The sequence below is a fragment of the Eubalaena glacialis genome, chromosome 15 (genome assembly GCF_028564815.1).
Source record: "Eubalaena glacialis isolate mEubGla1 chromosome 15, mEubGla1.1.hap2.+ XY, whole genome shotgun sequence".
Taxonomy (NCBI): Eukaryota; Metazoa; Chordata; class Mammalia; order Artiodactyla; family Balaenidae; genus Eubalaena; species Eubalaena glacialis.
This window is the reverse complement of record NC_083730.1, coordinates 67,037,740-67,050,531: the sequence shown is the minus strand read 5'-3', so window position 1 is coordinate 67,050,531 and position 12,792 is coordinate 67,037,740. Positions and strand designations below refer to the sequence as shown.

At 45.9% G+C, this 12,792-nt stretch overlaps 1 protein-coding gene across 3 annotated transcripts in view; it reads right to left on the bottom strand.

Annotated features, from left to right (window-relative positions):
- The window catches only part of PI4KA (phosphatidylinositol 4-kinase alpha), a 95,242-nt gene that overhangs the window by 67,563 nt on the left and 14,887 nt on the right, over window positions 1–12,792 (bottom strand). For all 3 annotated transcript variants that reach the window (XM_061170170.1, XM_061170169.1, XM_061170171.1), the window contains exons 2-3: window positions 5,078–5,194; window positions 2,108–2,201 (exon numbers count right to left, since the gene is read on the bottom strand). In XM_061170170.1, the coding sequence (XP_061026153.1) occupies window positions 2,108–2,201; window positions 5,078–5,176 (193 nt within the window). In that variant the 5' untranslated portion in view covers window positions 5,177–5,194. The remainder of the gene's footprint in view (window positions 1–2,107; window positions 2,202–5,077; window positions 5,195–12,792) is intronic.

Here is a 12,792-nt window from a genome sequence, read left to right as displayed (position 1 = left end):
GTAGGTTTTTAAGCCCTTCCCTGACTGAGCCTGCCAGTACGGAGATTCTCAGGAGCAGAGCCTCAAGGTCAAAAAGGGAGCACTACAAAAGACCACAAGTGAAGCACCACTTCTGTGAAGTGCACTTTGGGAAGGTTAGACCTGCTGCCGAGGAGGTCCAATCACTATTAAACATTTAACCAATTTTGAACGTTGAGCACTGACTCAAAGACACACACACACACAGAGCAGACGACCGCTGCGTGTCTACTTCCGCACATGTGATTCTGAGACGCAGCTCTAGGTCCTTCACAAGCTTGAGTGTGGCCGGAACCACTGGGAGGGCTTGCTGAAATGCAGTCTGCCTGACTCCCGGGCCCAGAGTTCCTAACTCAGTAGCTCCAACGTGGGGTCTGAGAATCTACCTTCTGACAAGTTCTCAGGGATGCTGATGCTGCTGGTCCAGGGATGGCCCTTTAAGAACTACTGCTATGGGGTTTATCAAAGCATAAGTGATATTGCCTTAATAGAAACTAGGAGACTGAAATATTACCCAATAATTGGAAATTTATATATCTCTAACAATGTTTTTTTTTTTTATATAAACTTATCTATTTTTTATTTATTTATATTTGGCTGCTTTGGGTCTTCGTTGCTGCGTGCGGGCTTTCTCTACTTGCGGTGAGTGGGGGCTACTCTTCGTTGTGGTGCGTGGGCTTCTCACTGTGATGGCTTCTCTTATTGCGGAGCACTGGCTCTAGGCATGCAGGCTTCAGTAGTTGTGGCTCGCGGGCTCTAGAGGGCAGGCTCAGTAGTTGTGGTGCATGGGCCCAGTTGCTCTGCAACATGTGGGATCTTCCCGGACCAGGGCTTGAACCTGTGTCCCCTGCATTAGCAGACAGATATTTAACCACTGCACCACCAGGGAAGTCCCTAACAATGTTTAAATAATGCTAAAAAATTCATTCGAATGAGTCCAAGTATATAGAAGTGATATTTGTTTTGAAATAAAATAGGATCAACACTTTCTAGTATTCTACTTCTCCCCAAATTAGATAACAATGGTGGACACAGATGTTTCACTTTTCAGCAATCGTCTATTTAATTTGTAGTCTTTCAAATTCCAGGACACCTGCATAATTTGGGGTCTGTCAGCTTTAGATACAGTAAGTCACCAGAAATGCTGAAAACCCAAAGGGCAAGAGGAACACGGGCAGGCACAAGCGGATGTTCATGAGGACAGCCCAGTCTCCAGCAGACTGAGCCCACCTGACAAATTCAGGCCATGCCACCAACAGAAAGGACAAGGGCCTTCTTTGCAGGCACCAACCCCCCGCTAGATCTGAAGGTGGGGGCCTTGGACCTCAGAGAGAAAGATTACAAGGAAACTTCAGTCTCATGGGTCATGAACTCTGAAATGTTGGAGATCTTCCAAGCTGATTTTGGAGTCTTGGGAAATCCGTTTACAAGATCATGAGTGTTATAAGCGTTTAGCACAATGCCTGGCATGTAGGGGACCTATGTAAATACTTAGGGAGGGACGGGAGGAAGAAGGCAAGGAGGGAGGAAGTGAGGGGAGGGCAGTGGAGGGGAAGAGAGAAAAGATTATCTAACATTCTCTTTGACCTTAAAGAGAGATCAGTATCAAATATAAGTTAAAAAGAAATACACATGAATTTATTCCATTTGCAAAGATGCAAAGTTCAGTGGAAATTTAGCAACATCGACAAAGTGATAAAACTACTGACAGTGGACATGGTGGTTGAGTCCCAAACTCCCATCTCAGCCCTCCTTTCTGGGCAGCCACCAGGCCATCTGGAGAACTGATCTCACTGCAGGGTGAGCCTCTCCATCTGAGGCAACAGACCAGCTCAGGGACAGCAGGGGACCCAGGGCAGCCAATGGGACATGAGCAAAGGTTCCTGAGGGTCCCCGTGGTCCTGCTCAGCCCCGCTCGTCCCGCCCAGGGCTCCGGGCGACGTGAGAAAGCGCTAGTGCTGCAGACACAGGAGTGGAACCAGCTAGAAGCATCCTAACTGCCGCGTTAGTGTGATTAAACATTCAATCCTCACAGACGGGGAACACACAGACGCTTCCTCGCATTCAGGGAAACTTTAAGCAAAACTACCTCTGCCTTTCCGAGCTGTGCTTTCTTCTACCCAATACACTTTTGGAAGACCTTTAAGAAGTCGAAGAAGGTAAGGAACCACGGAATCTTTGTGCTAAAAAAAAAAAAAAAAAATTACATTTAATTAAGTACACGACTGGTAGCTTTTTAGCACAGACTGAGCCCAAAACAAAGCACATCCACATCCTGATCATCTCAGAGAAGGGCGTTTGCACAGCGTCGCACCCTTCCTGCTGCACATGGCGGGCAGCGTCCCTCCGGCCAACAGGAAGGCCGACACCTGCCCTCTGCTGCTCAGTGTCCAGCCTGGCTCTGGCCTCCAGAAGAAGACACGTGTGCACACACTCAGAACTGCCTCCTGCCAGGTGTTTAAAGTCCCCAAACCCAAACCTCAGGACCACATCCTCCAGACTGGAGAGCAGCTTACAAACTTGGTGATGCTTCTTTCTGTTGTTCACGGCCCTTGTGCTCTTCCCTTCCTTTCTTAAATTTTCGGCTTCATGTTTCCTTTTGCTCCTCTCAAACTGAGCATTAGACTTTATAGCCAACATTAGCCAATGGAAAAATTACTTTCATCTAGTTTCCAAACTAGCCAATCAGCATAGAGTTCATAACCTTCCACTACTAGCTCTCCTGGCTGTCTCCCTACATGCGGCTGCCCCCGTGAAGGACAAGTGTGCTCCAGAGAAGGGGACACTATCTGATGTTCTGAAACGCTGAAAAAACATGTGGCTTTGAAAACATGGTTGCAAATTCTGCCACACTCCTTTCATCAAAAGGCAGAGTCAAATTCGCATCCCCTGAAAACGGGGCTGCCTTGGTGACTTGCTTCTGGTGTACAGTCAGACCTCTGTATCCGAGGGTTCCACGTCCGTGGATACAAAGAGCCGACAGTACTACACCATTTTATATGGAAGACTGGAGCATCCTCGGACTGTGGTACCTGCAAGGGGTCCCGGAGCCAATCCCCCGAAGATGCCGAGGGATAGCTGCGTGTAGAAAGTAGAATGAACGAGCCTGACTTCCCAGGCTAGCTCAGAGATGGCAGAGCCACTTCCCCCGGCTCTTTCTCAGGACCCGCACTCTTGCAACCCAGACACTATGCTGTGACAAAGTGACACAGCCCAGGCCACACGGGGAGGCCATGCACATAGAAGGGTCCTGGCCAAGAGCCCCAGAGAAGGTCCAGCCAGCGGCCGGGATCACCCCACACATGTGGGGGAGGGGCCTTCAGGTGACCCCAGGGCCAGCCTTTGAGACACCCCAGATGACACCAAATGGAGCAGAGACTGGGATCTTCTGAGCACTGGCTAAATTGCAGATTCATGAGCAAAAACCTCCGCCAAACAAAACCAACTAACTTTGGGGTAATTAAGCCACCAACTTTGGGGTAATTTTTATGCCACAGCAGGTAACCAAAATAAATAGAGAACTTTCTTTAGTGAAAACAAAACCATTTTTCCTGTGCAACAATTGCCCAGGGAACTGGTGTACTAACACACACAAGACCCCAAAGGGGCCGCACACCAAGACCCTGCAGAGAGGGAGCGGCCCGGGCTCTTCCCCACACACCCTGCAATGGTGTCACCACCACTGCTACTCCGGCCACAGCTGCCGCCAGGGCAGCCCACTAACTGGGCACGAAGGAGGCCAGTGCCAGCGCCCACCCGGGATGGAGGAAAGGAACACAAACTCCAGGTGGATCACGAGCAAGCTGGTCCCTAGGCGCAGGGGCCGGCAGACACCGGGCTCCTCTCCTGGTGTCCGTGAGGCCCCCGGCTTCCTGGGAAGATCAGGCCGACTGTGAGCCCCATGGGACAGCCGCTGCCACCCCTGCCAACCCCTGACCCGGAACCCAAACCACACCAAAAGTAACTTGTACTCGTCTCTTCCCTGCCATCTGAAAAAACCCGATACACGTATTTAGGGGCTCACAGGTAAATCCAGCAAGTGATGTGTTTGCCAAAGATAGTTTCAAGTAATACTCATTTGAATAGCAGTAGTTTCTTATACAGGTTTTTTTTTGAAAATTTATTTTCCTCCCTTTATTTTTATATTTAAATTTAAATAGGACCTGGCAAACAGAAAATGATTGTCTTTATTTTCACATTTATAAATAAATAGGAAGAAGAAGAATTAAAATGCAGCTTATGCATCTAGTCTTGGTTTTTCGTGTGGCCTTGATCAGATAATCTATTTAATTTTTGAAATACTTCTCTAAAATTAAAATGCTTATTTTTTTTCAAATGTATAAATACTCTGTCAAAAATATTAATTCTTATTGAAGTAAAATTTCCAGGACATGCAAGCTAACTTTTTTAGATGAATAAAAATTCAAATAGCTGACATCTTTATTTTTTTAACATAGGACGATTAAACTTGGAATTTTAAAAAATGATTTTCGGCAATGATAAAAATAAACAGATAAAAGATTCTGTATCCAGTGACTGAGCATTTGCTTCAATTAGCCTTGGTAAATACTAAAAATGGCCATTTTCTGTTGTAGTGACAACACTGGTTTGTAAATCACCTTTAAAAGGCACATTAACATGTACTCTAAAACAATTTATATCTATCATAGTTTTGAAAAAGACTGTTATATCACAATTATCTCAAAGAACACTGTCCTTTTGGAAGGAAAAGAAGTGGTTACTCTGAGTCTGGCTCCCGAGCGTTTTGCCTGAGGTTTAAAATCAAGTCTACTCTGGAGGGTATGTGGTTACTTCACAAAGCACTCTAACTTTCTGGCGAAAACAAAAACTGCACCTTCCTGAGGACGTGTCCATAGAGGTCTCATTCCCACCAGTTCTGTCCCCTCCCCATCACTCGCCCTCAGCTGACCACTTCCACCAGGTAAGTTCGCGAGCGCTCCTCTAGGCCTGATTTAGGAGAATAAAGTAGGCACAAACTTAAACCCTAACTGCACCCTCTTTTGCATGCAGAAACACTTTTAATTTAGCCAAGTCCTACCTGTAGATCAGATTCAATGAGAAAAATGCCCAATGCAATCACCGCGTCTCTCCGCCTTTCATCCAACTGGAAGATGCCATGGAAATCGACTGGGCACATACACAGCAGCTTCTGGACCTAGAAAATGAGACCAAACAAACAAACAAAAAAAGCCCATAGCTTAAAGATATATAAACCCACACTCAGATAAACCAGTACCAAAAAGCCCAGCAAATATATACAACAAATAAGTCATTTTTTTCCAATCAAAAGGTCATAAAAAGGACACCTCCAGCCTCTGAAATGATGGTATACACACCCCTCCAAGGAACCTGGACCAAGAGCTGAAAGGCTGTGTCCACGGAGGCGGTAAAGCACGATGGCTAACGTCTGCCCTTAGGTGTCAGGGCAGTCCAGGGTCCCCACTTCCCAGTGGTGCCCGTGAGCAGGTTATGAAAACCTACAGGTAAGCTACCTATAGTCACAAGGCATCCCCTTAGGGCTCTTTAAACATTAAATGTGTGTAAAGCACTCAGAACTGTGCGGGGCACACAGTACGTGCTCAGTAAACAATATATATTGTTACTGGACGTGGCATGGTGGCAGGCAGAGGGCAGCAGGCAGGCAGTCAGCAATTTCCTGAATAAATAGAAACACTAGGATTATCGTCAGAACAAACCAACAGTAAATGTCTGTCATAAAAGAACTAAAAATCAGGATTTATTATGAAAAGGAAATCAGGTGATGCCAATCTTGAAAAATCTCTGCCAGAGCAAGCTCTGAAGAGAGCTTTAAGATACACCAGGAGGCCCTAACCTTGCTGTCCCATGGACCCAATGAGAAGTCTCTCACTGACATTCACGTGGTCTGGTGGGATGTTCTAATAGCAAAGGAAATGGAAGCCAGTGATTGCCATTTGCCCAGAAAATGCATCAGTCAATTACCACTGTAATTTTTTATAGAAAGTAATTTGCTGTTGTTCCCTTCAGATTTTAAAGGGGCAAATACAAGAGGACAAATTGAAACTGGCAAAGATTATGTAAAATACTTTCACCCCAGTGTTGTGTATACTAATTGAAACTCTGAAACAATCTAAACATTTAACATTTAGGAAAATAATCATGATCAACCACTTGATCAAATATTAGGCTAAACCCTAACTGCTGATATTCAACCATTTTTGACCTACAAAAACAATGCTTTTGTAAAGTTTAACCTAAAATTACAGACATTAAAAATGGTATTTTTCTATGACTAAGCAGTGACACAGAACAATGTTCTAAATGTTCTATAAGCTCACGAAAGGAATGATCTGAATTACATACAGAAAAAATGCTGGAAGAAAATGCATCAGGGAGTTCCCTGGCGGTCCAGTGGTTAGGACTCAGTGCTTTCACTGTCGTGGCCCGGGTTCAATCCCTGGTCGGGGAACTAAGATCCCGCAAGCCATGAGGCGTGGCCCAAAATATACGTATATGTAAACGTGTATATATATGTGTGTGTATATACATATGTGTGTATATATATATAATCAAAGTGTTAATAGTTTTGAGAGATAGGATGACCAGAGGTGAGACATTTCTTCTTCATGCTTTTTTATATCTGCCAAAATATGTTCCAAAGGAAAATATTTCTTGTGTAATCAGAAAAAACATCCAGTAGGTTAAAATAAAAATATATAGGGGCTTCCCTGGTGGTCCAGTGGTTGAGAATCTGCCTACCAATGCAGGGGACACGGGTTCGAGCCCTGGTCTGGGAAGATCCCACATGCCACGGAGCAACTAGGCCCGTGAGCCACAACTACTGAGCCTGCGCGTCTGGAGCCTGTGCTCCACAACGAGAGGCCGCGACAGTGAGAGGCCCGCGCACTGCGATGAAGAGTGGCCCCCACTCGCCGCAACTAGAGAAAGCCCTCGCATAGAAACGAAGACCCAACACAGCCATAAATAAATAAATAAATAAATAAATAAATAAATAAAAGTGTAAAATTTATTTTAAAAAATATATATATATACACATGAGGGGGAATCCATGCTTGTGTGATTAAATGCTTAGGCAAAAGAGCACACAGCAACGGGCAAGAGAGGAACGGAAGTCAAACTTCCCCCTCGTCACTGGGAGAACATGCTTTACGATCAGGGGAAATAAAACACGAAGGAGCTGCAGACCAAGCACGGTAGAGTGATCATTGCAGAGACTCACACTCACATAACAGACAGTCAAGTCTCTCAAGAAACACGCCTGCAAATAAGAAATCCACCACAAGGTGGATTATATCAGAAGGAGCCATTGAGATCCAGAGCTGACCCTTGAGCCAGCACTGACCCGAGGCCTGTGGAAGCCCTCCCACAGGCCCCACCCCAGGCAACACAGACCTGGGGGGGGACCCCAAGGCTGGAGGACAAAGTGAGACTCAGAAACGTGGCAGGACTGGCCCAACCTCATTACTAAATATGGAAAAGCTGTAACTACAGAAAAGATGACCCTTCAACAGTCCCACACGTCAACACAGACAAGCCTAAGACTTTATATGCTGGTGCTCTCAGTCCTGTCCTCTGTCCCTGGAGGCTTTTGGGGGGGCAGGGTAAGGATCATGCTGTATTTTTCTGTGGAAGTGAAATGCACTTGGACTTTGGAGTTAGACCCAGAGTCACCAGGCAACACGTCGAGCCTCAGCTTCCCGTCTATACAGCGTCCCCGTGGGGCCAGGTACGGAGGCACAGCCCTCACCTGGGCTCAGGACTCGCTCCACGGCAAGTGGTGGGCATAGTCTACGCCACTGTGCATCAGTAACGGCCTTCGAATGGCTCCTATGAGGGTCGATGGAAGCAGGACGCCTCTAACTCATTCACTCACTGTTCACTGGGCACTACTTGTGGGAGGCGCCACCCTGGGCGCTGTGGATGCAGAGTGAACCTCGGACCAGGCCCTGCCCTCGTTCCAGAGGGGGACAGACAACCCGGGTGAGGACCAGAGATGAGGTCGTGTAAGAGGTGTTAATTCTCCCGGTTGAAAGTAAGGGAAGAGCTGTCCCTCTCCTTCTCTTTCTTTGAGAACTCACACTAGAAAACTTGCCAAAGGAAGGATTTCCTCCTTTCTTGGAACGGTGCATAAATTCTTTTGAAGACTAGATTGGCACTTTGCGAGCTTTATGACTTAGGAATGTCTTTCTCGAGGACCTGGGGAGCCACCTCTTTGGAATGTACACATCGAGGGAGACAGCGCCCATCTCCCCATCTCTGGGGAGGACAGGAGCCTAACTTCCGTGGGCTCCAGGCTCCAAGTTGCAAAACCACCTCCTGTCATAAAGGTGGGAGGATGAAGCCACTCAGCTAACACAGTCGATCACTCCAGTTACCTAACTAACTATAGTTCATAGTTAGCATGAACTATGTGTGACAAATGGTGCTGACAAGCCCTCTTATTTGATTTTAGCCCAGTGAGACTTCTAAACAACTATAAAACAATAAATTTGCGCTGTTCTAAGCCACTAAGGTTGTGGGCATTTGTTACAACAGCAATAGGAAACTAATACAGTTGGTCACAGAGTTGTAAACAAAACTCAAAACCTGGACTGCCTATCTAGAAAGATAAAAAAATTAATCAGGTTACAGGCAATATTTATTTCCTTCTTTACTCTTTTCTGTATTTTCTGTAAGGAATACTGTTAACTGTAGAACCAGAAAAAAAAATTTTTAAATAGTAGAAACAATTTTGCCACTAATACAAATCTTATTTCTAAAAGGACAATAATACTTATACTCTTAGAGCTCAGAAAATAAGTGAAGAGTGTATAATATTTCAATGGATAGAATCTGGGTAATCCAAGAACAAAGAAGTAACATAAAACCGAAAGAAAATCTAGGTAAACTAAACGAAGTAGATGTTTTCTGCATACAACAGTCCTGCTACAACTTCTTTAATTCTAACATCTTAATATCAGCAAAACAACTGCTACTTAACTATAACTTCCCCAAGAGTCTCAGTCTAAGTAGGAAGGTTTTTAAAAAGCAGGCGATGCAGCTATCTGGCCCTGACGCAGGCGCGTGGCTGCAGTGAGAGGGATGGCTGGGTGCGGACCCAGGCCGGTGCCACCTGGGACAGGAGGCCCAGGCACGTCAAGCTCAATCTCACAAAGCAGCCTTGAAAATGCTCCACAGCTCTGTGTAAATGAAAACCAAATTGATTAAATTACTTCATTAGCAAAAAAAACACGGAAATACTGGACTGTGACATTGAGCTTTCCTTGGTAAAATTTCCCTAAGGAAACATGCAGCACACACAGGTCCAACCCCCACACTGAGAGGACGCTCGGCCCCAGGCCTGAGGGCCACTGATGACCCCCAATCACAGGCAGGGTCCCAGGCAGAGGCCGGGCGAGGGCGCGGCCTCGGCTGCCAAGCGCCCACTTTCAGGAGATCACATGCCATCCTGCTTCACAGGTTGGGCAACTTGGCCCTGACGGGTTAAGTATGATCTCAGGCAGCAGGCACTTCCCTAGACCCCCCGACTTCTGTCCCCCCGCTCATGCACCCCCGCTGGCCCCCAACTCCGACACAAACTCCACGCACATGTGCAGCCTGGCAAGGGAGGTCCTCCCACATACCGACACCCAGCCTGGACCTCTGTCAGGCCGCTTCCAGGGTCTCCACTGTCTGCAACATTTCTCAACCTGCCTCGTCTCCCCACAAAACCCTCCCATCGTTCTAAGACACAGCTCCCCCTCTCCTGCTTGTCAAGCTGCTCTGGACATCAGGTCTGTCCCCTCACACCTCTCAGGAGCCCACCAAGAACCCTGGGCTGAGATACCTGCCCTTCTCATGTCTTACCTTGGAGCCCCTGTGTACTTACCTTCCGCCCCCTGCAGACGGGACTGTGTCCCCTGGTCACGCGCCCACCACATCCCCATTAACTATCCCCATTCTACGGCTTACAAAAGTGAGGCACAGAGAGGTCAAAGTTCTAATGCAGAATAAAGCTTGAACGCTATAATGAAGAAAAAATGAAAAAATAACATTGAATGATTTTCTTCAGAAGTTTACAACAAATTAACAAGTAGTTTGCTTTCTTTGGGATGATGGGGGGAAGAGCCTGTCATCATAAAAGGTCACTAAGCTCAAAATCTGAGACGGCTGGGGTTGCTCCCATTTACGAAAAGGATCCAGAGGGGTTGGCTCTGCACACCACTCTGAGGAGGCCAGTAAGGAACGGACCACACGAGGCAACAGAGGTAACTTCCTTAGACTGTGAGAAGCCCTGACAGTACTTTAACCCAAGGCTGTTAAGAGAGATGCCTTGAGGTGAATTTACTGCCAAAGTAAGGAAATGCCGAACCAAGTTAGAGAAAATAAGATGCCCTCACAAGTCTGGATGAGTGGGCAGAACACCACAGATGAGAACTCAACATGAGAGTGGGTGTAGGTCGGGTATGTAGGTCAAAATTAAGCTACAATAACAGCGTTACAAGCTGGCCAATTAAACTTTTAAGTATGCAACTTTTGTTATCTGAAACCTCTGGGAATAGTCTTCCTGGAGAAACAAAAGTCCCTGAGAACTGAAGATTATGCTTTAAGTATTAGTGGTATTTTGTTGTTGTTAAATCTGTTTCTTAATTGTCATTCTCCTACGCCCTGCCCCCTTAGAGAACACTGAACATAAGTCAACATTTTCTAAGTGACTCAGAGCGAGCATGATAGACAAAGGTGATTGTGACATGATGCTTGTGTCTTAAAACTATGCCAATTTTGGCAAACTGACAAATCATCTCCCTCAAGCCTCAGCTTTCCCAGGTATAAAAGGATGAACAGATAGAATTTTGCAATGTCTGCTCTAGCAATAAAATCCGGTGAGCCAAGAACTTCCACCTGCAGCCATGAGAGAACAGCAGGATCTGGATTTACCTTCCTGCCATAAAACAACAGAAAAATGGACAAATACATGAAACCACTGGTTTCGTACACTGGAAAAGCAGCAGAGGACTGAAATGCTTGGGGGAGAGGAAACAAGGTGAGCCCTGCTGCCCTGATTTTCTGCCAGAAGACGCATCCTGGACCACAAAACAGGGAAGGGCATCCCAAGCAGATCATGCTGGTCTCACTAAGCTGAGGAGACAGAAATGGGAGTACTGGAAGTCTAAAAGCAGCTGGGAATTCTGGAGAAGAGAGAGCTCAACAGAAAAAAAGCTCCACAAATCTGCAAGAGTTCCCCTGAGTCTTTGATGAATATACTAAGACAGACCAGGATAGGGTAATACTCCACGATGTTGGGCAAAAAACAACCAAGGAACTGTGAGATGAATGGTTCCTGGGTTCTTACAGAGCTGAGAGGAGTCTGAGTTACTCCCAGCCAGAGCAAAAAACCCGCAAAGCATTCAGTGGAGAACTCGAAGGGCCACACCTCAGCAGTGGGGCTAAACTACCCCTGTCGCAAAAGCTATTTCAGACCTGCCCTAACAAAGTTTAAAAACCAGCTCTGCAATAGATGCAGAAAAAGCATGTGAAAAAATTCAACACCCTTCATGATAAAAACACTCAACAGGGACTTCCCTGGTGGTCCAGTGGTTAAGACTCTGCACTTCCATGGCAGGGGGCACGGGTTCGATCCTTGGTTGGGGAACTAAGTTCTTGTATGCTCCCAGTGTGGCCAAAAAAAGAAAAAAACAAACAAACACTCAACAAACTAGAAACTTCCTCAACCTGATAAAGATTATCTATCAAAAACCCACAGCCAACATTGTACATAGTAAAAGACGGAAAGCTTTCCCCCCAAGATCAGGAACAAGATAAGGACGTTCACTCTCAACACTTCTACCCAGTGTTGTGCTGGAGGGTCTGGTCAGGGCAATTAGACAAGAGAATGAAATAAAAGCCATCCAGATTGGAAAGAAAAAACTATCTCTATTTGCAGATGACGTGAGCTAAAGGAGAGGTACCCCACCCCCAGGCCATGGACTGATACCAGTCCGTGGCCAGTTCAGAACCGGGTGGCACAGCAGCAGGTGAGTGGCAGGCAAGCGAGCGAAGCTTCATCTGTATTTACAGCCGCTCCCCATCACTTGCATTACCGCCTGAGCGCCGCCTATCAGATCAACGGCGGCATTAGATTCTCACAGGAGCGCAAACCCCACTGTGAACTGCGCATGCAAGAGATCTAGCTTGCATGCTCCTTATGAGAATCTAATGCCTGATGATCTGAGGTGGAGCTGAGGTGGTGATGCTAGTGCTGGGGAGCGGCTGCAAATACAGATTATCATTAGCAGAGAGGTTTGACTGCACAGAGACCATAATAAATCAATTGCTCGCAGATTCTCATCAAGACCCCATCACTGAGTGGCAAGTGAAAACAAGCTCAGGGCTCCCACTGATTCTGCATTATGGTGAGTTGTATAATTATTTCACTATATATTACAATGTAATAATAATAGAAATAAAATGCACAATAAACATAATGCACTTGAATCATCCGGAAACCGTACCCTTTTCCCACACCGGTCTGTGGAAAAATTGTCTTCCAAGAAACTGGTCCCTGATGCCAAAAAGTTGGGGACCGCTGATCTAAAGAATCCACTAAAAAAAAATTAGACCTAATAAATAAGCTCAGCAAAGTTGCAGGATACAAGATCAATATAGAAAAATCAACTGTAATCAGACTTTCAGTTTTACAAGATGAAAAGAGTTCTAGAGATGGATGGTGGTGATTGTAGTAAAACATTACGAATGTATTTATTTATTTTAAAA